The sequence below is a fragment of the Leucopleurus acutus genome (genome assembly GCF_964270905.1).
Source record: "Leucopleurus acutus genome assembly, chromosome: 7".
In the NCBI taxonomy this organism is placed as follows: Eukaryota; Metazoa; Chordata; class Mammalia; order Artiodactyla; family Delphinidae; genus Leucopleurus; species Leucopleurus acutus.
The window spans coordinates 75,144,413-75,171,600 of record NC_139150.1 but is presented as its reverse complement, the minus strand read 5'-3'; the positions used below and the strand labels follow the sequence as shown (position 1 = coordinate 75,171,600).

The following is a 27,188-nucleotide window of genomic DNA, read 5'->3' as shown; positions in this document are numbered from 1 at the left end:
TGTAAATTTAAGAAAATTGAAGTTGTATCAAACATCTTTTCTGACCCCAATGCTATGAGACTGGAAATCAATTACAGGAAAAAAATGTAAAAAACACAGATACATGGAGACTAAACAGTGCACTACTAAATAACCAAGAGATCACTGAAGAAATCAAAGAAGTAAAAAAAAAAAAAACCATAGAAACAAATGACAACGAAAGCATGATGACCCAAAACCTATGGGACGCAGCAAAAGCAGTTCTAAGAGGGAAGTTTATAGCAATACAATCCTACCTCAAGAAACAAGAAAAATCTCAAATAAACAACCTAACCTTAAATCTAAAGAAACTAGAGAAAGAAGAAGAACAACAACAAAAACCCAAAGTTAGTAGAAGGAAAGAAATCATAAAGATCAGAGCAGAAATAAATGAAATAGAAACAAAGAAAACAATAGCAAAGATCAGTAAAACTAAAAGCTGGTTCTTTGAGAAGATAAACATAATTGGTAAACCTTTAGCCAGATTCATCAAGAAAAAGAGGGAGAGGACTCAAATCAATAAAATTAGAAATGAAAAACGAGAAGTTACAATGGACACCGCAGAAATACAAAGCATCATAAGAGACTACTACAAGCAATTCTATGCCAATAAAATGGACAACCTGGAAGAAATGGACAAATTCTTAGAAAGGTGTAACCTTCTGAGACTGAACCAGGAAGAAATAGAAAATATGAGCAGACCAGTCACAAGGGATGAAATTGAAACTGTGATTAAAAATCTTCCAACAAACAAAAGCCCAGGACCAGATGGCTTCACAGGTGAATTCTATCAAACATTTAGAGAAGAGTTAACACCCATCCTTTTCAAACTCTTCCAAAAAATTGCAGAGGAAGGAACACTCACAAGCTCATTCTACAAGGCCACCATCACCCTGCTACCCAAACCAGGCAAAGATACTACAAAAAAAGAAAGTTACAGAACAATATCACTGATGAATATAGATGCAAAAATCCTCAGCAAAATACTAGCAAACAGAATCCAACAACACATTAAAAGGATCATGCACCATGATCAAGTGGGATTTATCCCAGAGATGCAAGGATCCTTCAATATATGCAAATCAATCAATGTGATACACTATATTAACAAATTGAAGAATAAAAAGCATATGATCCCAATAGATGCAGAAAAAGCTTTTGACAGAATTCAACACCCATTTATGATAAAAACTCTCCAGAAAGTGGGCATAGAGGGAACCTACCTCAACATAATAAAGGCCATATATGACAAGCCCACAGCAAACATCATTCTCAATGCTGAAAAACTGAAAGCATTTCCTCTAAGATCAGGAACAATACAAGGATGTCCACTCTCACTACTATTTTTCAACATAGTTCTGGAAGTCATAGCCATGGCCATCAGAGAAGAAAAAGAAATAAAAGGAATACAAATTGGAAAAGAAGAAGTAAAACTGTCACTGTTTGCAGATGACATGATACTATACATAGAGAATCCTAAATATGCCACCATAAAACTACTAGAGCTAATCAGTGAATTTGATAAAGTTACAGGATACAAAATTAATGCACAGAAATCTATTGCATTCCTATACACTAACAATGAAAGATCAGAAAGAGAAATTAAGGAAACAATCTCATTCACCACTGCAACAAAAAGAATAAAAAACCTAGGAATATACCTACCTATGGATGTAAAAGACCTGTACTCAGAAAACTATAAGACACTGATGAAAGAAATCAAAGATGACACAAACAGATGGAGAGATATACCATGTTCTTGGATTGGAAGAATCAATATTGTCAAAATGACTATACTACCCAAAGCAATCTACAGATTCAATGCAATCTTGATCAAATTACCAATGGCATTTTTTACAGAACTAGAACAAAAAAATCTTAAAATTTGTATGGAGACACAAAAGACCCCGAATAGCCAAAACAATCTTGAGAAAGAAAAACAAAGTTGGAGGAATCAGGCTCCCTGACTTCAGACTATACTACAAAGCTACAGTAATCAAAATAGTATGGTACTGGCACAAAAACAGAAATTAGATCAATGGAACAGGATAGAAACCCCAGAAATAAACCCACGTACACATGGTCACCTTATCTTTGATAAAGGAGGCAAGGATATACAATGGAGAAAAGACAGTCTCTTCAATAAGTGGTGCTGGGAAAACTGGACAGCTACATGTAAAAGAATAAAATTAGAACACTCCTTAACATGATACACAAAAATAAACTCAAAATGGATTAAAGACCTTAATGTAAGACCAGACACTACAAAACTCTTAGAGGAAAATATAGGCAGAACACTCTTTGACATAAATCACAGTAAGATCTTTTTTGACCCACCTCCTTGAGTAATGGAAATAAAAACAAAAATAAGAAAATGGGACCTAATGAAACTTAAAAGCTTTTGACAGCAAAGGAAACTATAAACAGGGCAAAAAGACAACCCTCAGAATGGGAGAAATTATTTTCAAACAAATCAACCGACTAAGGCTTATCTGGAGCCAGCCAAGCAAATAGAAGGAAAAGAGCCCTCCAAGCAAAAGGGCCCGGTGGAAAAAGACCCTCGGGCAGGAACAGGTTCTTTGAAGCACTGAAGGAACACTAGGGTGCCTGGGGCCCCGGGAGGGAAGTGGTGGGTGGCACAGACACAGCCAGAGAAGTAAACAGGGGCCAGATCACACAGAAAATGAGCCTGTCTGATTCCAACACCAAGAATAGGGGTCCACTCTCTGAGAAATAGTTTCTTATTTCTCTCAACACCATGGGTCATATAATTGACAAGATTCTCTTTTTTGTATTATCTCTTTCTATGAAGGATAGACCCAATTCTATGCCAACCTTGAACATGGTCATGGGACTTTACAGTTGCCTTTTAAAGCTGATTCCTGCTTAACTGAGTCCCTGAACTTGCTTTTCTATCTCCCCCACCCCATATTTTATTATTTTTATGTTATGCCGTTATTTTCTGTACCTCTTATAAACTTTCTAAAATCCTTTCTGGGATAAGATGCGCTGAAGTTCACATAAAATAAGTGTAAATATCATGGTAACTTGTTCATTGAGTCAGGCTTGGTCACTGCTCAAATTCCCATTGCATTTGAAGGTGAACTTCACATTCTCACTTTTGTGGAGGGCAGATCATTTAACTTCAGTGTATGTTTAGAGGCCCCCAAGTTTTCATTCATTCTGGTGTCTTTATTTATTTATTTTTGGCTGTGTTGGGTCTTTGTTGCGGTGCGCAGGCTTCTCATTGCGGTGGTTTCTCTTGTTGCAGAGTACAGGCTCTAGACGCACGGCTTCCATAGTTGTGGCTCATGGGCTTCAGTAGTTGTGGTTCGTGTGCTCTAGAGCGCAGGCTCAGTAGTTGTGGCACATGGTCTTAGTTGCTCCGTGGCATGTGGGATCTTCCTGAACAAGGGCTCAAACCCGTGTTCCCTGCATTGGCAGGCGGGTTCTCAACCACTGCACCACCAGGAAAACCCTATTCTGGTGTCTTTAATCTTTTTACTGTGTAAATTTCCCTTTTGAAGATGTGAACATGGATCGTCACTTCAAGTTGAATGAGAAGATATAAGATCAGAGAGAAAGGAATTAGAGCAGGATTTGGGGCAAGGGTGACCATTGAGAAGAAAGAAAAAACAAGTGTTCAGGAGTTCTGAATGTTTCTGAGTCAACTAAATTTGAAAGTAGGTACATTGTCACTTCCCCCTTCACCTTCCTGAAAATTACTATCCCAAAGCCTTAGGTAGGGTCACTCACAGTAGGATATGTGCCAGGGTGGGGTGGAGGGAGCCATGTGGCCCAGAATGGGGTGTCAGAGCTCAAGCAGGATGAGAAGGGCATCTGAGTAGGAGGAGGGATGCTCGGTATGGAATACTGGAACCGAATCAGGATCGGGAGGGAATCCATGCAGGGGTGCGGTGGGAGGTAGCCTGGCATGGTGTATTAGAGCCCAGGTGAAATGAGGCAGGCATGTATGTAGGAGGGCTGCCTACCATGAGGTGGCAGAGGCCAGTGGGGTGAGGAGGTCATCTATCTGGGAGAGCAGCCTGGCAGAGGGGGTCAGAGCCTGTGTGGGTTGTGAAGGGCATCTAGGCAGCGGGAGGGAGGTAGCAGCAATGGAAGGTTGATTCTCTACCACAGGGAGGAGGGAGAAGTTAAACAAGTAAATATACTCCATTAAGTATAATGGAAGCCAGGTTTCTCACCATCAAAGAAGGGGGTTATAAATATGTAAACAGGTGTTGGTCTGAAATTAAAGTAACTGTTTGAACCCATGTTTTTGCTATAGATAGATATAGAAATAAATATAGATGTAAGTATATGTATGTATATATATGCGTATATTACATACACATATACACTTGTACATACACTGTATTCCTGTCTCTGTCCACTGAGAGGACCTGACCACAGTGGTGTTCTGATTCAATGAACACATCTAGTGTCCAGATCTTGGCATGTGGATACTATTGTCCCCTGAAAGGAACCAGGAATTCTTAGAGATGACGTTTTGGTTCCACGGCTGGGGCTGGGAAAATCCAAGATGAGTGTGGAACAGTGAGTATCAAGAGCCTGGAAATGTTCATATGCTTTAAGGTAGAAATTCCTCATTTAGGAAACAATCTAAATGAAATCATTATAAATGCTGAAAAAAATTTAGCTATAAATATGCTCATTACTTTACTGTGTGTAATAAGGAAAACTGGAAACAACCTAACCAACGATAAGGTAAATGACCCAAAAAAGTAATAAATATTCACTGAATTGGATGTTATACAGATATTAAAATTAAGTGTGTCAGAATGCTTATATTATAATGTTAAATTATAAATACAACATCTAGATTCAGTATGAGTACAACTTCTCACCGAGATCTGGTTCTTCCCTGCAGCCTTCTAGAACCCCTTCTCCTATATCTCATGTACCCCAGTGTATATCAGTGCCTTGAGGTGTGGTTGGCATTCTTGCTCTTCAATATCTTGGCTTTTGTGCTCTCAAAACCACCTATCCTCCCAGGTTTATGCCATTTAACAATATCACTCTCTACCACCCTACCCACCACCATCATCTCTTGTCATTCTCTACACCAGTCTCATTCACGAAAGACCAAGGTACCACTTTCCCACAGTTCCTCTCATTTCCAAGTCTTACACGTCCTAGGGAGTTCATTGGCCCCAGACAACACATCATGGTCTCTCATTTTACTTAATTTACATCCCAATGCCAATGTTCTTCTTCCCCTCTAATCTAATTTAGCAATCTGAAGCCAGGCCCTTTGGACTTCGTTATTACACAGCACTGTTGAGCTTTGAAGTGTTAAACTTCCAGACCTCACTGTAAATCAGTTTTTCCACTCTTTGCTTAGCAGCCTCAATGTTCTTGTCCCTCTGTCCTAATGCATCCACCCTGTTATCCTGAATCTTTGGATAGCTATTAATTAGCAACCTCCTTAAGACTTAGGTTAAGTGGCAGTTTTTAAATAGCAACCTAATTAAACAACTTCAGCCTGGCCAGATTCCATGCAGTCTTCCCTTGCCTCTTCTATTAAGTTGTGAATGAAGGATCTGGTTTTAAACCCAACGTTTTAATATCAGCAGATATTTCTCTTTTACTACATGAGTCACCATGTTAGTAAAATACCATTACTTCAATATTTCTATTTATCTAGAAGCTAAAAAAAAGCTTTACATAAATAAAAATAATAATATAAATAAAAAGGATCTGGACCTGGGGAAAAGAAGCTCAGATACTCAAAATGATACACAAAAGTACACATTGATAATCAAGGTTCTCACTTAACCCAGAGGGCACTATAAATTCTTGACAGTCCCACAAAGAGAGAAAAGAGATTACATTCTGTTCAAAAGAACTTTCTTATATTTTATTGAAAGATTCTAGTTCTTTGAAAATTAGCAATCCTGAATGAAATGGTAACTTCTGTTTAGTTTGAGAGTCTGTTAAAAAGAACCTCAGTTCCCTAACCATTCTGATGAAGCAGAGTTCATTGTTCTTGGTTTTACAAAATTACAATGATATAACCAATCATTTATTTTATTTTATGTTGTGTGTAAACTTACTATTTAGATTTAAGGAAAGTAATATTCAAATTAATATTTTAAGCAAGGTTGGAGGCTTATGTTCATGGATTGCAACAACTAATGTACGTTTTGTGGAACTACCTGCGTTTAATGGAGTCTCTCGAAGATTAGGGTGACTCAACTGACATTCTTTAAAATACGTTTGGGGTCATTTTACAACATGGTCTCATTTCTTAATGTTTGTGTGTCTTCTATTACATCACTTTTTCTACTTGTATTTACTTTCCTAGTAGGGTACTGGTGTGTCATGCCTCTTAAAAAGCTGTGTATATGAAAATCTCACCAGCGCTAATCCTTTTAGGCATGAAAAACAATTATCTGTATAGAAAGTAAATAAATTCTTTATGAAGTAAATAAATTCAGGAAATAAATTCAACCCAGTAAATGCCTCGAATATCTACTTGGTATGATATCTAATTTACTTATTTTCCAGATGAGGAAATTCAGGGTTAGAGAGATGATTTGCTCATGATCACATAGGTAGTAAGTGATGGAGCTAAGACCCAAATATATTCCTTCTTGCTCCTGGCCCAGTGCTCTTGTTGGAGAAGACACCGAAATGGAAGGGGCTTATGATCCAGACATGGTCAAGAAACAGGAAATAAAATAAAATCATAGATTAGAAAGTATATCTAATGACATCCTTAGTATTAGCAATGGATCCTTCTTAGGGCATTCTTCAAAGGCATAAAATATAGTTTAATATATAGAAAGTAAACATACACTTTTTTTAAAGATAAGTTTTTACTCTATTGAGTAATAGAATATTTACATTCATGGAAATGATAACTACAGCCTAAACTGATGATATACAGTGAGGAGACATTCAATTTTAGTTTCCATAATCTCTTCCCAAGAACCCAAAGAGTTTATCTAGTGTTTGTTTGCTAGGGCTGCCATAAAGAAGTACCACAAACTGAGTGGCTTAAACAACAGAAATTTGCTGAGTCACAGTTCTGGAGTCTAGACATCTGAGACCAAGGTGTTAGTAGGGTTGGTTCCTTCTGAGGGCTGTAAGGGAAAATCTGTCCTGTGACTCTCTTCTAGCTTTTGGTAGTTTCTTGGCAGTCTTCAGTGTTCCTCGATTTTTGCTGCATCATCCCCATCTCTGCTTCATCTTCACATGGCATTCTCCCTGTGTGTGTGTGTGTGTGTGTGTGTGTGTGTGTGTGTGTGTCTGTCTGTCTGTCTGTCTGTCTGTCTGACTGTCTGTCTGTCTGTGTTCAACTTTCCCCTTTTTATAAGAATAGCAGTCATGTTGTATTAGGGGCCCACCCTACTTTAGTATGACTTCATCTTAACTAATGACATCTGCAGTGACCCCATCTCACACAGGGTCATGTTCTGAGGTACTGGAGGGTTAGGACTTCAACATAAGAACTTGGGGGTGGGGAGCCACAGTTCAACCCATAACACTAGTGATATACTCTAGAAAGAGTACTGGTCATGGGACAAAGGAAAATTAGAATCAATTTTTCAACAAACTTAGTTTCATAAAATCGAATGTTTAAAAAAAAATCTACCAATTCACTCTACCAGTTCCATTACACGTAGAGAGGGTTTGTCCCATCTGAAAATAAGCATAACTATTCTAGGAATATAAGAGGATTCTGCAGAGAGAACAACTGGTAATTCCACTGGATGCCCCCTCCTCCCCAACCCTGGAACTTCTGACTTTTGCTGAGTTTCATCATGGCTGAGCTCCATCAGCCAAAGCTGTGCAGTGGTTCAGGGCAACCAGGGGCATGCTTGCTCCAAGTACCTCCCCTTTTCTATGTTGCACCCTGTTAGGGAGATGCCAAAGTAACGGACTCCAGAAGCCTGCTAGCTCTTTACTCACATCTCTTCTCCACTTCCCAGCACCCACGGAAGAATGGGCAGGAGGACCTAAAAGAAAAACAGTACTACACACAGGACCACCTCCCTTTGGTTGACTGAGGACTGAGGCTGTGATCCTAACCATCTTTTCCTTTAGGACAAGTCCACTCTGCTTCCTCTCACCCTCTTAAGCAATTAGACTCCTGCCGAGTTTCCTCTTTAGTACCTCAGGTATGCCCAGTCAGTGCCACACTGGCTGGACTTCATTTGTGAGCCCTCATTATACTGAAAAAACGTTCAAGTCTTTTTAAACTTGTGCGCTTTTTCTCCTGATGCTTGTGTCATTTTAATTATGAATATTGTCTAGAGCTGAGAGACTCCATCAATAATAATTACAATTGAGGAAGGGGATGTTAGGTGATCCTTTAATATGAAGAGCAATATTGGTGGTATTGTCCATTTGATTTCTTGCCTTTATTGCTTATTATATGAGTTATTATATGAAAAATGTATGGATAATATTATCCAGGCCTAAGTCCTCTTCTGACTGTTAGATAATTTTCTCAATCTGTATGATGTGAGGTAAAAGATGGGTTTCACTGATAAAATGTTTTTAGCAAAACAAATATTTTATATTCTATAAAGAATATAGGTCTTAAACCCCCCCCAAAAGGATGTTTCAAAAAACTTTCCCCTAAAGAATTACAGTTAAGGGCTTCCCTGGTGGCGCAGTGGTTGAGAGTCCGCCTGCCGATGCAGGGGACACGGGTTCGCGCCCTGGTCCGGGAGGATCCCACGTGCTGCGGAGCGGCTGGGCCCGTGAGCCATGGCCGCTGAGCCTGCGCATCCGGAGCCTGTGCTCCGCAACGGGAGAGGCCACAACAGTGAGAGGCCCGTGTACCGCAAAAAAAAAAAAAAAAAAAGAATTACAGTTAAGATAGACCATGAACCAGAATTTGCAGGGCATTTGGATTGCATTTTGGTATGTGATTAGTTTTTTAGGAGATACTTTGTGGTTATCCAAAAGAGCATACGGTATTGTAAATGCTTTGAAAACCAAAAAGGTCTGTTCTCATCTTTCTATCAGCAATATTAATTGTTCTTTAAAATCCAGGAACCAAAAATTTACATTACCTCATGAAAACATAACTCTTAATTTTCAAAGAAAATCTTATAGTGGTTTATTAAAAAAAAAAAAAAACACCTAAAAACTATTGTAGGACCAAAGATAAAGACATCAGACTGAATCACAAAGCTTTTGGAAATTCCTCCCAGCATTCTGATCTCCATTTGGCAGTGACATCATAATGTCCCTGCTAGTTATAGGACCTGCTGGGCAACAGAAAGGAAACTCTGAGACACAGTAGATCACTGGATAAATCACGTCATTTTCCCAATGAATTTTATATTGTTTATTATTTTATGTGGGGCTTTTCACCCAGAGATTAGTGGTACGGATCCCACCGATGAAGGTGAGCATATAAAACTTTCATCAAAATAGCAGATAAGAAACATGATCCATTATCCTAGAAAATTAGTCCGTAGCAATTTTTTTTTAAATTTTATTGAAGTATAGTTGATTTACAATGTGGTGTTAATTTCTGCTGTACAGCAAAGTGACTCAGTTATACACATATATATTCTTTTTCATATTCTTTTCCATTATGGTTTATCATAGGATATTAAATATAGTTCCCTGTGCTATACAGTAGGACCTTGTTGTTTATCCATCCTATATACACTAGTTTGCATCTGCTAATCCCAAACTCCCAATCCTTTCCTCTCCACCCGCTTGGCAACCACAGTCTGTTCTCTATGTCTGTGAGTCTGTTTCTATTTCATAGATATGTTAATTTGTGGCATATTTTAGATTCCACATATCAGTGATATCATCTGGTACTTGTCTTTCTCTGTCTGACTTACTTCACTTAGTATGATAATCTCTAGGTCCATCCATGTTGCTGCAAATGGCATTATTTCATGCTTTTTTATGGCTGAGTAATATTCTATTGTATACATATATACCACATCTTCTTTATCCATTCATATGTCAGTGGACATTTAGGTTGTTTACATGTCTTGGCTATTGTAAATAGTGCTGCTGTGAACATAGGGGTGCATTCATCTTTTTGAATTATAGTTTTCTCTGGGTATATGCCCAGGAGTGGGATTGCTGGATCATATGGCAACTCTGTTTTTAGTTTTTTGAGGAACCTCCATACTGTTCTCCATAGCAGTTTCACCAATTTACATTCCCACCAACAGTGTAGGAGGGTTCCCTCTTCTCCACACCCTCTCCAACAATCCGCGGCAATTTCCTATAGGATAATATAAAGTTGATTGTTGGAAATATGGTATAACTTAGATTTTAAATCTCTGACTCAAATCCTTTGTGAAAAAATGCAGTTAGAAAAAGAAAGTGGTCAAAGAAATCAACATATTTCTGATCTCTGGTCATACTTTTTTTCAGGGCCTGAGATGACGCCCTTACCTGAGCAGCCTGTGGCTGAACAACCGCATAAAGTGGAAGAAGAAAATAAGGAGAATGTTCCTGCTAATGAGAAAACTGACAATTATTATAAAGGTATAAAACAATGTAAGCTTTTCAAGTTAATAGCAATACATATACAAAAGCTGATTGGACTGGTTTGATTTATTTTTGATTAGATTGGTTGGATTTATTTTAACTCTAAAACTCCTATAATCATTTTATTTCCTACTTAAATTTTAACTTACCGTATAGACGTTTCAGCGTATGAGATGAAATCCTTATCTCCTACAACTTTTTCCATGAGGTGTTGTGAAGTTTAATAAGATTCTCTTGGTAATTGTCTATAATTAACATAGGGTTTATCATTAGCAGTATGGTTATTTGTTCACATTAGTAACAATTGACCTAATTGTATGGTGAGTTAACCAAAATTTATTTGGAGGTGTGTGTCAGCTTTCTAGGGCTTCTTGAAACAAAATACCACAAACTGGGGCTCAAAGCAAAAGAAATTTGTTCTCTCACCGTTCTCACAGAAGCCAGAAATGCAAAATCAAAGCTTTGGCCATGCCAGCCTCTCTCCAAAGCCTCTAGGAGACTATCTTCCCTTGCACCTTCCAGCTTCTGGTAGCCCCAGGAGTCCCTTGGCTTGTAGCAGCAGAACTCCAATCGCTGCATCTGTCTTCACAAGTTCTTTCTGTGTTTCCATGTCCAAATTTCCCTCTTCTCAATAATGACACCGTTTTGGATTGGGAGCCCACCTACTCGCATGTGACTTTGTCTTAACTAATTAAATCTTCAATGACTTAAATTCCAAATTAGGTCACATTCTGAGGTACTGAAAGTTAAGACTTCAACATAGCTTTTTGGGGCAAACAAAATTCAACCCATAACAAGATGACTTTGAGATGTTTGGAAGGTCCACTGAACTTCAATTTATTCACCGTTCATCGTATGGGGCTTTCTTTCCATGTCCTTACAAGGTCCACCATTGTAAAATGTGAAAAATTCATAAGAAACTCTTGTTAAAAATTAAATATAATTGAGATTAAATCTAATTATCCTGGAATCTTTAATAATATTAATCAAAGAAAAAAATAGAAATACAATTAAGATATACACATACACTCAAGTACTTTGAAAATTATAATATGTAAGTTGTATTTCTGTATGTTCTTTGGTGAATCACTGTCCTCTTTTGTAGGTTAAAAAAATCCCTGATGCTCAGAGAGGTCAATTGCCAGGTTTCATAGCTACGAAGAAGCAGAGTCAGGAGTGGTATCCAGTCTGTTCACCACAGGCTGCCTCTACTGTATGCAAAATGATGCAGTTATTTCCTTTTCAGGATGTACCTCTATTTTGAATTACCAGAGGGTAAATAAATCAAGAGCCTGATGATTATTTTGATTAAAGAAAAAAATCTTTCTTACACACACACACATATATTTACACTAAAGGATTATATTATGACTTGCTTTTTTCATTTAACAACTCCAGAGCTCTTTTCACATCTACCTCATTATTTTTAATGGATATATACTATTCCATAAAATATGTTCCATAATTTATCCACTATCTTATTAAAGAATTAGATTATGTGCAGTTTTTTCCCTCGTACATTCTTCTCATGTACACTTGGATGTATCTCTCTTTGGATAGATACCTAATACTGGAATTTTTGAATCAAGGATAAATCTTTTAAAATATTGATAGATACCACAAATTGTACTCCAAAACTTATCTACCAATTTACATCCCCCAAGAATGCGCCACAATATCACATCACATACAATGAATATTGTTAATCGTATTTTGTGAATAAGTGAGAATTTTTCATTACTGTTTTAATTTGCACTCTGATTACTTTTGAACCTGAGAATTTTTCTCTGTATTTATTGGGCATTTTTATTTCTACTTCTGTGATTTACCTGTTCATATCCTTGGCCCATTTTTCTATTAGGTTGTATTTTCATTTGTTTGTAGGGGCTCTTTTTATATTTAGTATATTAATCTTTTCTCTATGGTAAAAGTAACAAGTATTTTCTCCCAAGCTGTTGCTTATCTTTAAACTTATTTAGGTATCTTAATCACAGAGAAAATTTTATGAGATCAATTCTTGATTAATTTCTTCTTCATTTTGTATCTTATTTAGGTAGGCCTTATCCAATCCAAGATATTAAATTATTTCCCAATTTTTGGATAATTTTATATTTTGGTTAAAACTCTTAGGTCTTTTTTTTTTTTTTTGAGGTACGCGGGCCTCTCACTGTTGTGGCCTCTCCCGTTGCGGAGCACAGGGTCCGGACGTGCAGGCTCAGCGGCCACGGCTCATGGGCCCAGCCGCTCTGCGGCATGTGGGATCTTCCCGGACCAGGGCATGAACCCATGTACCCTGCATCGGCAGGCGGACTCTCAACTACTGCGCCACCAGGGAAGCCCAACTCTTAGGTCTTAAATCCAATTATTTTTGTATATGGCATAAAATATGCATAAAATTTTACATTTTTCAAGGAGGATTGCCGGTTGTCTAACACTAGTTCCCTACTGATATGAAACTCACATTTAATATAATCTGAATTCCATTTGAAATTGGTCAGTTGCTACCTTTTTATTGTTTCTTTGATCTGTTTTACCCTACAAAAATACCATAGTGTTTTAATTTTTATACTTTCGTAACTCATAACATGAATATTGAGCTGTGATTTCCTTTTATTTCTCCATAGATCTAGCCCAGAAATTCTTCAAAATTAATGGCAGTGTGTGTGTGTGTGTGTGTGTGTGTGTGTGTGTGTGTGTGTGTGTGTGTTGGGGAAATGAATATATTTATTTATATACTAAACACACATATACATTCATGTGTGTAAAATTTTCTGTCATTTCACGAGATTTTAGAAAGGGGAGACATGCATATGAATGTTCAGTCTGGCATCTTGATCCAATTTACTTTGACTCTGGTTGGGTGGGTATGTCCATTATTTTTGAATTACAACCAGCCTCACTGACACCTCTTAAGAGCAGGATTCTTTATGTGCATATGTAAATGTGAATGTATTGGGGAGATCTTGATTGTTATTGAAGTATGTGCTTTTTAAGCTGAACTATTACAGTCTAACAGAAGGTTCAAGGGCAAGTGAATGCTTCTTACTTGGCTAAAATTTGACAATGTTAATACAAACAGTGATAATATTACACATCTACAAATCCTTTGGGACCTATTATACATCTATATATGTTTTTTTGTAATTTCCTTAATAATTTCTTTTCAGAAAGAGTCAGTTAGCATAAGGATACTAGTTTGGCTTTTTTCCCCGTGAATTTTATTTTTGACCCTTGCCCCACTTGTTATTTTGTAGCTGAAGAATGTCTCAAATACTTTATTATTCTTTTCTTGGAATTAGTTAGTGCATACGTTTTAAGAAAAAAAAAATCTGGTGAGGAAAAATGTAAAAGGAACAAGAAGTGACTTAGCAAGCTGCTGATAATTTTTGATCGTATGTTTTTAGATGTGTTTACAACACAAAATCCAAATGACACACGGTCTGAAATATCTGTGAGAGCAGCAACTGACCTGAATTTCTCTCTAAGAAACTGTATGTACTGAAAGGTACCATTGCAAATATGAAGAACCCTTAAAGCAAGATTTCAAAATAGCACTACAGAGTATTGGGTAGGAAAAAGATCTTAGTGGAGCTAATGTCGTCAGGGAGTCTTAGTTCCTAAAATAGGGAGACTCCACCATAGCCATTGCATTGATAAATTCAGAAGGCAAGGATGTTCTTATATTTCTTAGCCTCATATTTTTGGTTTGTGTGGAAAGAAAAATGAAATAACTAAATTTAGGACTCTAGAAAATTGTTTTTTCTTAAACCCACATTTTTACTTCTTTCTGCTTTGCACTTTCAGCTTCAAATGTTATTTCTTTTTTGCATCTTTCCACCAAGTGTAACTATTGATCGATAAAACTGTTGCCAGCATGTGACTCTGGAGGCCATTAAAAGTCTCTAAAGTACCTATACCACATCTTTCACCTTGAAGTGTCAATAGCTCATATCTATGAAAGACAAGAAGACAAGGAAAAGGGGATGAAAATAAATAAGGCAAGAGAGCATATTTCTGGCTATGACAATATTCAATATTGGGAAAAGCCAGACTCAGCAATGCCTAATTATTAATAAAGCTACTTGACAATAACGAAATATTTTGAGCAATTCCAAAATTTGGGGCATAAATGGATAGGGACATTTCAAGGGCATACATTTATTAGACAAACCTCTCATGGGAATTTTGCTTGCACACAGCAGACAACATCTTGAGCCATTTGGGATAAGACATACAGAGCCAATTCTTAAACAGACCAGGTACCTCAAATTCCCTTAGGAAATGGATTATTGAAGACCACAGGACCCATGGAAAAGATTCCAAAACCCTAACTTGTCTTCCTATAATTCAGGTCCCCAAAGGATTGTCAAAGTTGTACTGGGATAAGAAATTTTGGCCATTTTAAAAGGGGCCCTAACAGAGGGAGACATGTTGACATGGCGGGGACATTCTGGAGGAGCAAGCTCCCCAAGGAGATGGAAATCTCCAGAAAAATTTTGACTAACAATTCTTTTAGTCCCTAAAACGATGAGAGCAAGGCAGTAGTGAGACAATCCAGACATTTTTCTCCAAAATCAAGTCTGAAGGTTGCATAGCAGAGTTAAAGGATTACTTACCAATTGTTCCAGCCCTGCCTGAATCTGTGTCAACTCTGGTAACGGATTCTTTTTTCCATCCTTCCTTGCCAACAAGATACCTGTGCTGTTTGTAGGCTCAGTAGAAATCTTCCTAGAAGTGGGGTTGCCTGTACTTCATATGGAACTTTATCGACTCCTGTATGAAGCAATTTAACTGAAAGTGCCAACTTCGTGGGGAGAACAATGGTCCTTCAGTCACAATTGTTCCCAAATACACTCTTGCTGACATACCTCCAGATGGAAACATTGTAGACTGAGATATATACTAAATCAGGCCTGAAAATCCTTGATTTGTAGCCCCAAATCTTTAGGGCCAAAACTCTGTTTTGAGTAGTTAACATGCATGTGTTTCCAGTTTGCAAGGACATTTATGTTACAACTCTTTCATGTCACCACCCCGACCAGCAACCAACTTGTCCTGAAGTGACAGTATCACTTCAAGGCCTGTTCAGGGAGCCATGTGAAGCCAATGTCTCTCATCCAATAGATCTTCCATACTGTCAAAGGAAGCCTGTGGCTCCACGCTCCCAGTTTTTCCTCACTCTTGCAAATTGGAGGCATATTAATCCCACCTCAAGCAACCCATTATCATACAAACATCATTCTTCAAAGCCTTCTTCTTTCCCCTCCTTTAAGGTATCTCAGGAAAATGTCAACATCTTTCTCTTTGTTTTTTTTGTTTGATATTTTTTGTCTCCTTTTCTTCTATTTTTTTAGCTTAAAAATTGCCTAATCACAAATGTTGAGTCATTATTTTTATATGCTGATAATCCATTATGCCTTTTCGTAGATGAACTCGTCAATGAAACGACGACATTACCACCTCCTGAAACAGTCAGCAATGAAGAAGAAAGTAAAGAACCTATTGAAAAAACTATTCACGGTATTAAAGTTACAATACTGTAGTCAGACCTGGAGCTTATCATTATATGACTTAAAAATTTAACTTTCATTAATCTGAGTATTTCATAAAGTAATAACATGCTTAAAGAATTTGTACTACTACAATTTAAAGTCACTCTGAAATCTTTTAAATGGTAAAAAAATCTAAGACTCAATTTTCAGATTTACTTGACAAGTGATAGGAAGTGAGCTCTTTTTAAAATACAACTTTATTTTAGTAAAATGTATTACATTTATATTTATATTAAATATATATTTATCTAAAATATCATGTGTGTATAAATATATATTTATATAAATATATTTAATACATTTTAATATAATTTTAAAATAATGATATAACAATCACATGCTTGAGAAGTAAACTTGCCTCTGCTTAGCGTCAATTGTTGGTGTTTCCTAAGATTATTAATGGGGGAAAGTTCAGAGTGAGAGTTTACAAAATCAAAATTATCATTTTACTTTTTCTGACAAGAATATTGTTCCTTATAAAATACTTGTGAAAAAATAACAACCCAGGATGGCTCTCCTCTCAGGTCTTGAAAGAGGAGTGGTCTAATTGAAGACAGTGGACTGTTATTACATGAAACCCTATGTTCTCCAGTTCATGCAATCCAAGTATGTTTCTCATATGATTACTCTAATATTATTCACTTTCTTGATATATTTAAATATAGAAATCTGATCATCCTGGTTGGCCCCTTCTTAAATATCTTCAGTAATTTTCTACTAGGTTTGGGGTCATATTATAAGTTCTTAACCAGGCATTCAAGTCTGAAATGATCTGACCATTGAAGAACTTGCCAGTATCATCTCTGGTCACATTCCTCACCCACATTCTCCACTCCAGAATACCTGAAGCTCTCAGAGCTTACCGAACCTGCTTATGACACCTGAGTTTGCTCACAGTGGAATGACCTCTCTCTTACATAGTTTGTCTGGCAAACAATTTCTAGTCCTCTGAGCCTATACAGGAGCATCGTCTCCCTCTCAAAGTGTTTCTGGCTTTTGGAAGTTGAATTAGATCCCTCTGTGCATACCACCTGTGCATCTCTATGAAAGCCCTCATTACCCTGCAACATAATTAACAGTGATTCTTGTCTGTCTCCCAAATTGAGAGTGTGCATAAGACCTTGTTCATTTCTGTAACTTTAATGCCAACCACAGGGTCTGGCACATGATAGGAACTCAAGGTATAACTTTTAGATGACTAAAGTAACAAACGAATGAATGTTCTATCAAAAATTTACTGAAGCCAAATTACCTTATTTTGTTATCATGTTCTATTTTGTTTTTTAAACAGAACCAATCCAGAGTCCAAATGAGCCTGCATTTTGGACAATGTTAGCTAAAGGTAAACTCATAGTAGTTAGGTAGCTGGGAAAATGTTTTGGTTTTCTAAAGTCTTCTGTAAGAAAGCCAAGATCAGTGTAAATTGTTCTAATACTAAGAATTAATAAGTCAACATTTTGCTGCCATCATCACATGTAATAGCAAATGCAAAACAAACCCAGAAATCTGATCAGTGTCACACATTTTCTGATTCTCTCCCCAAAACTCTTATTTTCCTACAAATGTTGCAATCTAGTCATTTACTTTATGATTAAAAATGTTAAATAAGGCTCTTGCTCAATATAATCCCTCTTTGTATTTGGAGCAGTATGCACATGGAGAGGCATGAATGAATGCAAGGTATATATCAAAATATATGCATGCATAAAAGTAATATATAAACCATAAAGGTACAATCATGCATGTATAAATGTAACATGCATAGCATTTGTATGTATGCATGTATAAATGTAACATGCATATCATCTATATATACATACATGTATAAATAGAATTCATTTATCACACACATATATGCATGTGTTATAAATGTGAAATATATACCATATTCAGTGGATTCTAACTTGCAGATTCTGTATTTGTGAATTTACCTGTATCTAAAATTTATCTGGAACCCTCCACTTGCAGAACTTTCACAGTCATTTGTGGACACACACAGAGTAGCAAAAAAAATTTAATTGCCTGATGCTCTTGTTCCGAGCTGAGGTAGAACAAAGGACTTCTTTTTTCAGCTCTCATGCTTTAAACAAGTTCCTTTTTTGTGGTCTACTTAGTGCTGGGTGTTTCGCATTTTTGTGCTTTCTGTTGGCGATTTTGCTATTTTAAATGCCCCCAAGTATAGTAGTACAATGCTGTTTAATGTTCCTAAACACAAGAAGACTGTGATGTACCTTAGGAGAAAAGTGTGCGTATTATATAAGCTTCATGTAGGTGTGAGTTATAATGCTGTTGATTGTGAGCTCAATGTTGATGAGTCAGCAGTATATACTAAATAAAGTGTCTCTAAACAGAAACACACACATAAAACAAGGTTAGATATTGATTGGTTGATGAAAAGTAGTGACCAGAGGCTCACAGGAACCTAACCCTGTATTTCCCTTAGGAACAATGATGGTTCAGTATTCACTAATTCAGTGCTCACATAGCTTAACCATGACTACCATGAACAATGAGAATAAGCTGTATACACACACACATATTCACACACAAAAGTAAGTGAAGTTTGTTTACCGTAACACCAATTTATTGTTTTAACAGCTATAAATGCAACCACCAATGAGGACAACCAACGAGATCAATTTTCTCACCCAATTCCAAGTGAGAACAAAATACTTCAATTAAAGGGATACATAAATACTTTCACACATTTTAGTGTCTACATGGTGATACTGTTTTCCTCAGTAAGGTATAGAATATGTAACAAGGTAGCATGGTGGCTGACATCATACCAGAGAGGACATTTACAGTTTTAGGAAAGTTATGGTTCCTAAACAGTGTTCTTCAATGACCACATTGCAGATGACTATTTCCATCTTCCTGTTTTGTAACTTATATTCCTGAAACAGTAAACCAAATGAAGGAGTAGGCAAGTGAACAATATTTAGGATGCAGTTGTCTTAAATTGACAGACTTTTTTAGAGCAGTTTTAGGCTTATAGAAAAATTGAGTAGAAAGTACAGAGTTCTCATATATTCCCCCTGCTCAGTTTCCCCTGTTATTGATATCTTCCATTGGTGTTCCATTTCATAACAAGGCAATATATTAATTTTCCCCAAACCTCTGTCCTACAAAAAGACATTGAAAAAGAAATAGCATCTGATAATACATCTAAGGCCTGTCACCTCAATTCTGTACTGGATTATTTGACAAGTACAGCCACTTGCCTTTCAGTGCATCAAGAAAACAGAGTCAGTCTTCTTTGTTTAGAAAAGTGATATACAGTAATGACAAATGCTTTAGAAATATTTTGTCTTTTCAAGTAATTAAAATGAGCATCACTGATTTTCTATTACGTATTGAGCACATACTACACTATACATACATTATTATGTCAGCCCTCACAGCAACTCCATGAAAGTTGGTATTATCTCCATTTTACTGATCAGGAAACTGAGGCTTAGAGGAAAAAAAAAAAAAAGCTGTCCAAACTTGTAATTCGCTTTTCTATAATTTCCAGTGGTTAGGAATTTCAAACCCTTCTCTAGTTTTGACCACCACCTTGATAAACAAAATGTACTATAAGTACACCTATTTACAAACACCCTTTTAAGGAATAGCAAAGCAATTCAGGAGCACAGTCCATTTTAACCTAATTTGTTTATTCCCAAAATAATCTCCCTCAAAGTCAAGATATCAGTCATTGACAACTGTGTACATTTCACTCCCCTTGGCCTAGGATTGCACTTGGACAATTACAAGTTTTTTAAATATCAGAGAGTTAGACATGGGAGCTTGTCATTGCTTATTACCAAAATATCATTACCTAGAAAATCATGAAAACCGTTGGAACTTTTGGGTGGTAGGAGGTTGGGGGAAAGGAGAGAAATAGCAACATGGTTATTTAAAGTCACCATTAAATGCCTATTAAGTCAGACATATATTTAGGAAGATATAAAATTTGGCAGTAAAGATATATTTTCATTACTTTAGTAAAAAGACTTTTGACGTTTCTGGATCCAGACATGATTTTTATTATATAATGTATTTTAGAAATTTAACTAAATTTCCATTTCTTTAACATCAAGTACACTAGATTTGATCACAGTAATAAAATGGCAAATTCAGTTCATTTTTTTTATAAACTTATTTATTTTTGGCTGTGTTGGGTCTTTGTTGCTGCATGCGGGCTTACTCTAGTTGCGGTGAGTGGGGGCTACTCTTCGTTGTGGTGCGCGGGCTTCTCATTGCAGTGGCTTCTGTTGTGGAGCACGGGCTCTAGGCGCGTGGGCTTCAGTAGCTGTGGCATGCGGGCTCAGTAGTTGTGGCTCGCGGACTCTGGAGCTCAGGCTCAGTAGTTGTGGTGCACGGGCTTAGTGGCTCCATGGCATGTGGGATCTTCTGGGACCAGGGCTTGAACCCATGTCCCCTGTGTTGGCAGGCAGATTCTTAACCACTGCGCCACCAGGGAAGCTCGCAAATTCAGTTCTTAAGCCTTGTGGAGAAAGCATTGTAGTACATCATCCTTTTAGCTTAAAAGAAAGTCAACGTATGTCCCAACAGTAGAATTGCATCTTCCTCTCTTGAAGGACTAATCCCTTGTGTGTAATTTCATCACATTTTTAATAGCAATCTCTTCAGAGTCTTGAATTGTTTTTCTTTTATATTATTCAGGGAGGAAGTCTGATACATATTTTAACATCTGGTAACCTGGGTTTGATACCAAATTTTGCCACTTATTAGCTATGTACCAAGGGCAAATCCATAAACTTCTGTGATCCTGGAAAATGGAGCAAAGGACAGCTCCCCCAAGATTGCTGTGAAGGGGAAAGGTAAAAAAGTTAAGAGTACTTGGCCGTAGGGAGTGGCCTATAGCCTTCTCCTTTGCATTGCATGAGGGTAGCGGGGAGAATTCAGTGAAGACTCCGGGTGGTGAAGGCTTCTCTTCAGTTGCTTTGCGATCCTTATTCCTCCAGGAAAGCGTGCCGAACAGAGTCACTCTTTCCCCATTGCATTTTCTTTCTTTCCTCTCAGACTCTGATGTGAGTGCTACAGATGAAGACTACCTGGCAGAACTACAGGAAGCCAAATTAAAGTTAATGCTGGGCCTCTTGTTGATGACTCTCTTCCTTTTTGTCATCCTCTTGGCAATCTGTAGTGCCGTGATGTACAAAATGAAGACAATGAAGTAAGTCTACAGACCTCTGGAGTCTTTAAAACACATGAGAGGAAACACCCAACCTGCTCTCTTTAGTAGAGTGCTAGGCAAACGTGACTCCCAAGTTCATAAGGTATTCATTTTGGCTCCATTTCCCCTATTTGGAAAGGAGCATGGGGCTGTCTCTCAGGGAATATCCCACTTGGACTTTTATTTTAAATAGTCATCTAGAGATAGAAACAACCCTAGTCAATTGGAAAGGATATAGAGAATCTAGAAATGCATTCTCTTTTAATAGCCTTGAAACAAAAGGGCTATGACCTCTGTTCTAAATAGCACATCTGTGTAGGGTCTAACATTTTTCATTCATTTATATAGTGTTATAATAAATAGCTAATACATTGGATAGAATTCATATATCACTTTAAGATGCTTTTCTAAGCCAAGCTGCAAACGTACACAATTAAAAACAATTTTTGATGTATGTATTTTTTTTTCAGGTATAAAAAAGCTTATCAGAGTGGTGAATACTCTATCAACCCAGAGCTGGCAACTCTTTCTTACTTTCATCCATTAGAAGGCGTATCAGACACATCTTTCTCTAAGACTGCTGAGAGCAGCACATTTTGGGGCACCACTTCTTCAGAATTAGGAAATCAGACACAAGGTCAAAATCTAGGACAATGGACATGTTATCCACAGGCTCCGATGAGACAGGCATGAATGATGAGTCAGACTTCAGAGTGAGGAACAGAGAGAGGAACCCACTGATGAATAGACAACTTTAATTTTTTTGTCATAAAAAATAGCTTGGTGACACTCATGTTATGATTTGGAAACTCTGCTGAGAACTTCGAACTTTCTGGTGTTTTAAAAGGAGGGCATATTCAATAAAAAATCTCTCAGCTATAAAAACTATTTAATGGAAAGAAATAGAAGGAAATAAGGTGTGGAAAACTTCATCAAGTAAAACTGATCCTGGAAAGTGACTTAAGGAAAGTATTCATTCTAGGCTGGTTGTTTTTAAAATGAGAACATTTAGTTTTTTACCTTACTTGGGGGCATTTTGAGGACTTTCAGGCCAATCACTACTAACTATGCCCCTCCCCACCACCAAAGCAAAAAAAACACACCTGTTCATGTTTTACTGGCAAAACAGGTGCGCCCTATCAAGAGACAAAACTAGCACTAGAGACTCTTAGCATTCTTCAATTGTTTCCAAGTCATCAGGGTCCTCTCATAGGACAGTAAGATTTAGGACCTTCTAAAGTATCCATAACCATTTGAGATAACATTGTTTTTCAGAAGAAAAGAAAGGAAGGAGGGATCCCAGCCTGTAATTTCCTAGAGGGGGATCCATGGACCCTGAATTTTTTAGAGCTGGAGGACCCTTCCTTCTCTCTTCCCCCAAGCACCCAGGCTCAGTATGTGCTATTGAAAGAAAAGCAAACATCTCAAAGACTAATTGAAGTCATCAGTGACTTATGAGCCTATCTATCCTAGGAGTATTTCAGTTTACAAAGAAGAACGATGGAATAGGGAACTGTTTCCCTTTTAGGAATCAGTTTCAACTGGAAGGATTTTAGGGACATGTACCAGGTCCTTTGTGGATATGTGTTGATGATGGGAAGGGAAAGAACTTGTCCTCCTAAATTCTCACCTACTTTATGCTAGGCACTTTGGTACATTACAGCACACTGAATTCTACTACCCTATGAAAGGCAAGTTTATTTTACAGATCAAGAAAGGAGAACTCGGGTAAGTCAGATACCTTGCCTAAGATCACCTGCTAGAGAGAGGCAAAGTTTAGATGTGCTTCACAGCTGAGGTTCTCTCCATGATCCATGAAGGTTAATAGCCAAACTTATTATAAGTCAAAGGATGTTGTTTAGGAACAAGGTAGGCATCCATAAGGCAGGAGATTCCTTAATCCAAGGGTCCTTTCAGCTCTTGGGAAATTGTTTTCTCTACCTGTAGGTTAGGTCTTTATGAACCTTCTTCCCCATGGAGGACAGACACACACTACACCCACCTGATGCGGCCCTACCATCTGTTCTCTAGGTCATTCCCTCCCTCGTTATTTTCTCCCCTGACGCCAGCCCCAACCTCCCCATTGGCTGGGAAAGCTACGAAGCTCCGCCTTCGAGTAGCAACGGACTATATAAGGCGGTACCCTGGCTGGAGAAGAGGCAGCAGGGTGTGTGTTAAGCTTTGCGTGCTTTTGCCGTCAGTGCACACAATTTTCGAAGCCAGAGGAGGTGACCTTGAGCAGTAGCCCATGCTGCCCTCCGTGGGTTACTTTTGCCATTTTCCATGCCCTTTTGACAGCCCCGGGGGTCGGTGCCAGCGTTTGTGCTGCCAGTTCAGGCACCGGGAAATGCGGTGGGAACTGAGTGAGGCAGCTCGTGGCAGCAGCTTGGAGGTGCTCGGAGTGCAGCGGAGCCATGTTGAATCCATAGGTGAGAAAAGGCTTGTGGGTAGAATGTCAGGTGGGCTTGGGGAGGGGTTGGCTACGAACCGTTCCCACCTTTTTACTCCACACACCCTTGGAAGGGACCACGAATTTTCTTGCTTGGAAAGAGGTGTAAGGGTTGCTTTTGTCTCCAGTACTAATGTACTGTACCTTGAGAAAATTAGTCAATATGGCTTTACTATGCCTAAAAGGGCCAAAAGGGATGTTAACTATATATATTTTTTAAATTGGTATCTCATCCTCAGTTGGCATTACTTGCAGATACCATTGTAGGTAGCATTGTAAAGTGCAGTCATGGTGTTGGGGGCGGGGCATGAAGCATGTCAGGTAGTCCTTACTGAAGTTCGCTTTCTTCTACCCCGTCCCCTAGCCTAGAAGCGAGGAGAGGGTCATACAGCCCAGGCTGGTGTGTATGTGTGCTGGGAGGAGGAGTGTCTTTTCATTTGTCCCCTGCTGACCCTCCATCCCATGACTAAACCTGGATTTCCTAAACAGGTTGTCTGGACCTCTGATGTGTTTGTTTCCTCTTAAAGGACAAAATAAAACCAGTTCCTTTTTAACTCGTTTCCCCCCATTCCGAAACACCCTTGCATTTCCTTTCCTTGATGCCCATAATCTGTCTCTTCCCCAGCCCTCAAAAAGGGCTGTTTACTCCCACCTACCTACTTAAGGGCAATTCCTATAGAGTGGCTATTATGGGCAAGAGGAAAACAAGCACTTGCCTTCGAACGAGGAACCAAGTTGTTAAGAGTTCCCAAGAGTAAATCTTCCCAGCATCGCACACCCAGGTTCAGGAGCCTTAAGGGCTAGTCCTTAGTCCCTCTTACTTCGCCCCTCCCACGTCAAGTGTGTTCGACATATACCGAGCAGTGAGGGTGCTATGCAAGATCCTGTTTGAGGACGTTCTTCGAGAGCCTTTTGGGTGGTCACACAGTTCCTGAAACCGTGGAGCAGGGGCGTCCCAGGGACATTCGGGAAGATGGTTGGCTTAGGCGGGTCATCCGCAGAGAATCTCCGCCCCAGTAACAGAGAGCTCAGCTTCCAGGCCGGCTCTACGTGGGTGGCCACCCCGCCCCCAAGGCTCCGGAGGGGGGGAGCGGGGCGGGGCCAAAGTCACGTGGCCAGGGAGGCAGGGCAAGGAGTGTGCTGTGGACCGGCGTGTGCGGACCGGTGATGCCAGCTCCTGGGAACGCGGGATCCTAGAAAGGCATGCACAGTAAGATGCACGTGCGTGGTCTTGTGTGGTTTTATCCTCTCTTCCTGTCACCCATCCGCAGTATGGAATTACTCTAAGGAGCTTCCTGGGCTCTGGGGAAAGGTGATGGGTGGGGTGGGACCCCGATTGTGGCGAAGAGGTTTTACAAGTCAGAAGGAGCTGTTTCCAATCACCTGTAGCCTGAGCGAAGCTTGTAAGTGTGCCTCAGACTTCAAAATTTGCCCTCCAAATCTAGCTTCTGATGGAGCAAAAAAGTTTTAAAACTTCTGACATGGAGGGAAAGTACAGCTTTTTGTTTGTTTTTTCAATAGCATCCCAACGCACTGCTTAAATAGCCTTTCCTGAATCATGGCAACCAGATAAAACCCAGCTTATGCCAAAATGCAGTTCTAGCTGGTTACCCAGAGTTTACTCCCCTTTCCAAGTGTATTTAAAAAGCAATTAGAGCCATTTGTTTATGTTTGGAACATAGAATAGTTCTCATTCTTGTGCCGGCTCTTCGCCTTTTTCCTACTCCATCAAAATGCCCTACACCTTTGTTACACACGTTGTTTTGGATTTCAATAGAGTTGATTTCTTAATAGAAAACAAATGGTAAATTGAAACGCTAGCGAGCCAGGAGAAAGCTCATTGTGTAAAGAGGAAGCACATGTGTGTTATCAAAACATGTAGGTTATCTAAAATAAATTCAGAGTTTTAACGAGTGTAATTTGGACATCTCATATCTGAAATTTCTTGTTTGGGAGAAGAGAGAAGTATGTAAATTATCCCATAATTTCCATAGGAAAGTATATCTTGGAGAGAGGGAAGAGGTGGGGATTTCCTTAGTGAAAAGTCAGGAAAGGAGCTGCCAGGTATTGTGAAGAGCCGTGACTAGCAGCCTGATCTCTTGTCGCTATCCTGGGTTTCCTCAGGAGTGTGGATCCAACTGGTCTGAAGTTTTCTTTTTTTGATTTTGTTTAAGGTTTTTTTAACGGTTGGTTGGTTGTGGAAGGGTGTGTTTTGCTTAATTTGGTGTTTGAGGCATTCTGTAGAATATCAGGGACCTTAGTGAGAATGTTAAGAACCACTAAATTAAGAAAACTAATGTTTTTAAAAAACTTTCTTGTGACAGAGGAGATATATTGGTGTGTGAGACTATGTACAGTTCTGTGTAAGAGGCGTTCGACTATTTGAACTATTACCAAATTGTCACTGCTTGGTAAATAATAAGGTGAATAGTGTATATCCAAACCGTGTCATGTTTGCTACAGTTTAATATGTATACACGTGGCCTATCTCACAGATGTATAGTTACTCTAGTAATAAGACACGAATGTACTTTAATGTCATGGGAATGAGCTAGACATTTGAAAGACTTAATCAGTGATAGCCGTTGACATTCTCATTCCAGGAACTGACCTGTTAGTCAACAATTCCCTGCATTTAAGGCTGGGTTTGGAAAAGTTAATGTCCTTGTGATAGGAAACTCATTGTCCAGGATATTCTGGAGTCCACATTTCATCTTAAGTGATGTTTAAAGATAAACTCATCTTCCATTAACAACACTAGGCACAACTATGGAAGAATTGGAAAAAATCAACAAAGAAATCGAGTCAGTCAAGGCTGAGGTTGCAGAAAAGCGGAAGAGGCTCTCCAGGTTTACTTTAGCTCTTGAAGAGCTATCGCAAAGCCCCGTGGCCTCCTTGAGTGACACAATTGTGAGACAAGGTTTTCCTGAAAATAGCCTGCTCCCAAAAGAACAGTGGAATGAACCGTCAAAGAGCAAAGAGAGTCAGCCTAGAAAGTACGTGATGGACCACAGATGTCCAGCAACTGACCTTGAATATGATCCCTTGCTCAATTATTCTGCAGGGCTGCTTGGGGCATCTAAAGCAAAGCAGGGTGAGACTGACAGGCAGCACTTCTGGAAAAAATCTGTGGGTGGAAATTGCCACAAGTCCCTGGAGAGCCAAAGACCTTATGTTTCACCAATACGAATTAAAATAAATCTTCAAGATTCTGATGAAGATGACCTTGTAATGGATGTACCTCCAATCATTCCTACTTCTAAGAAATCTAAACCATTTAGAGGCTTTAAATATCAGAATATGGATGAAAAGATCCAAGTATCGCCCCTGGAGGAGAGAAATCTTCAGATCAGTGGTATAGAAGAGGAAAAAATAGATGAAACCCAGCTAACCACACAAACAGATGATGACAGTAACAAGTTCGAACCACCAAAATCACACCTGAAAACCTCACTAGATACTAAAACTAACATAAACTTGT

The 27,188-nt window shown here is 38.6% G+C and overlaps 2 protein-coding genes across 2 annotated transcripts in view; both read left to right on the top strand.

The window, feature by feature from the left end:
* MOB3B (MOB kinase activator 3B) overlaps positions 1-10,464 on the top strand; it is a 230,045-nt gene extending 219,581 nt beyond the window's left edge. The window contains exon 4 of the mRNA XM_082843552.1: positions 10,405-10,464. Coding sequence (XP_082699678.1) covers positions 10,405-10,416 — 12 coding nt within the window. The 3' untranslated portion in view covers positions 10,417-10,464. The remainder of the gene's footprint in view (positions 1-10,404) is intronic.
* EQTN (equatorin) lies at positions 10,455-22,006 on the top strand (the record flags this gene model as incomplete). Its single annotated transcript, XM_082842349.1, is given in 7 exon segments — positions 10,455-10,530; positions 13,926-14,012; positions 15,949-16,041; positions 21,105-21,258; positions 21,729-21,874; positions 21,877-21,963; positions 21,966-22,006. Coding segments are annotated over 7 exon segments (684 nt in total), but the record flags the coding sequence as incomplete, so codon positions are not given.
* Between the last annotated feature and the right edge of the window lie 5,182 nt (positions 22,007-27,188).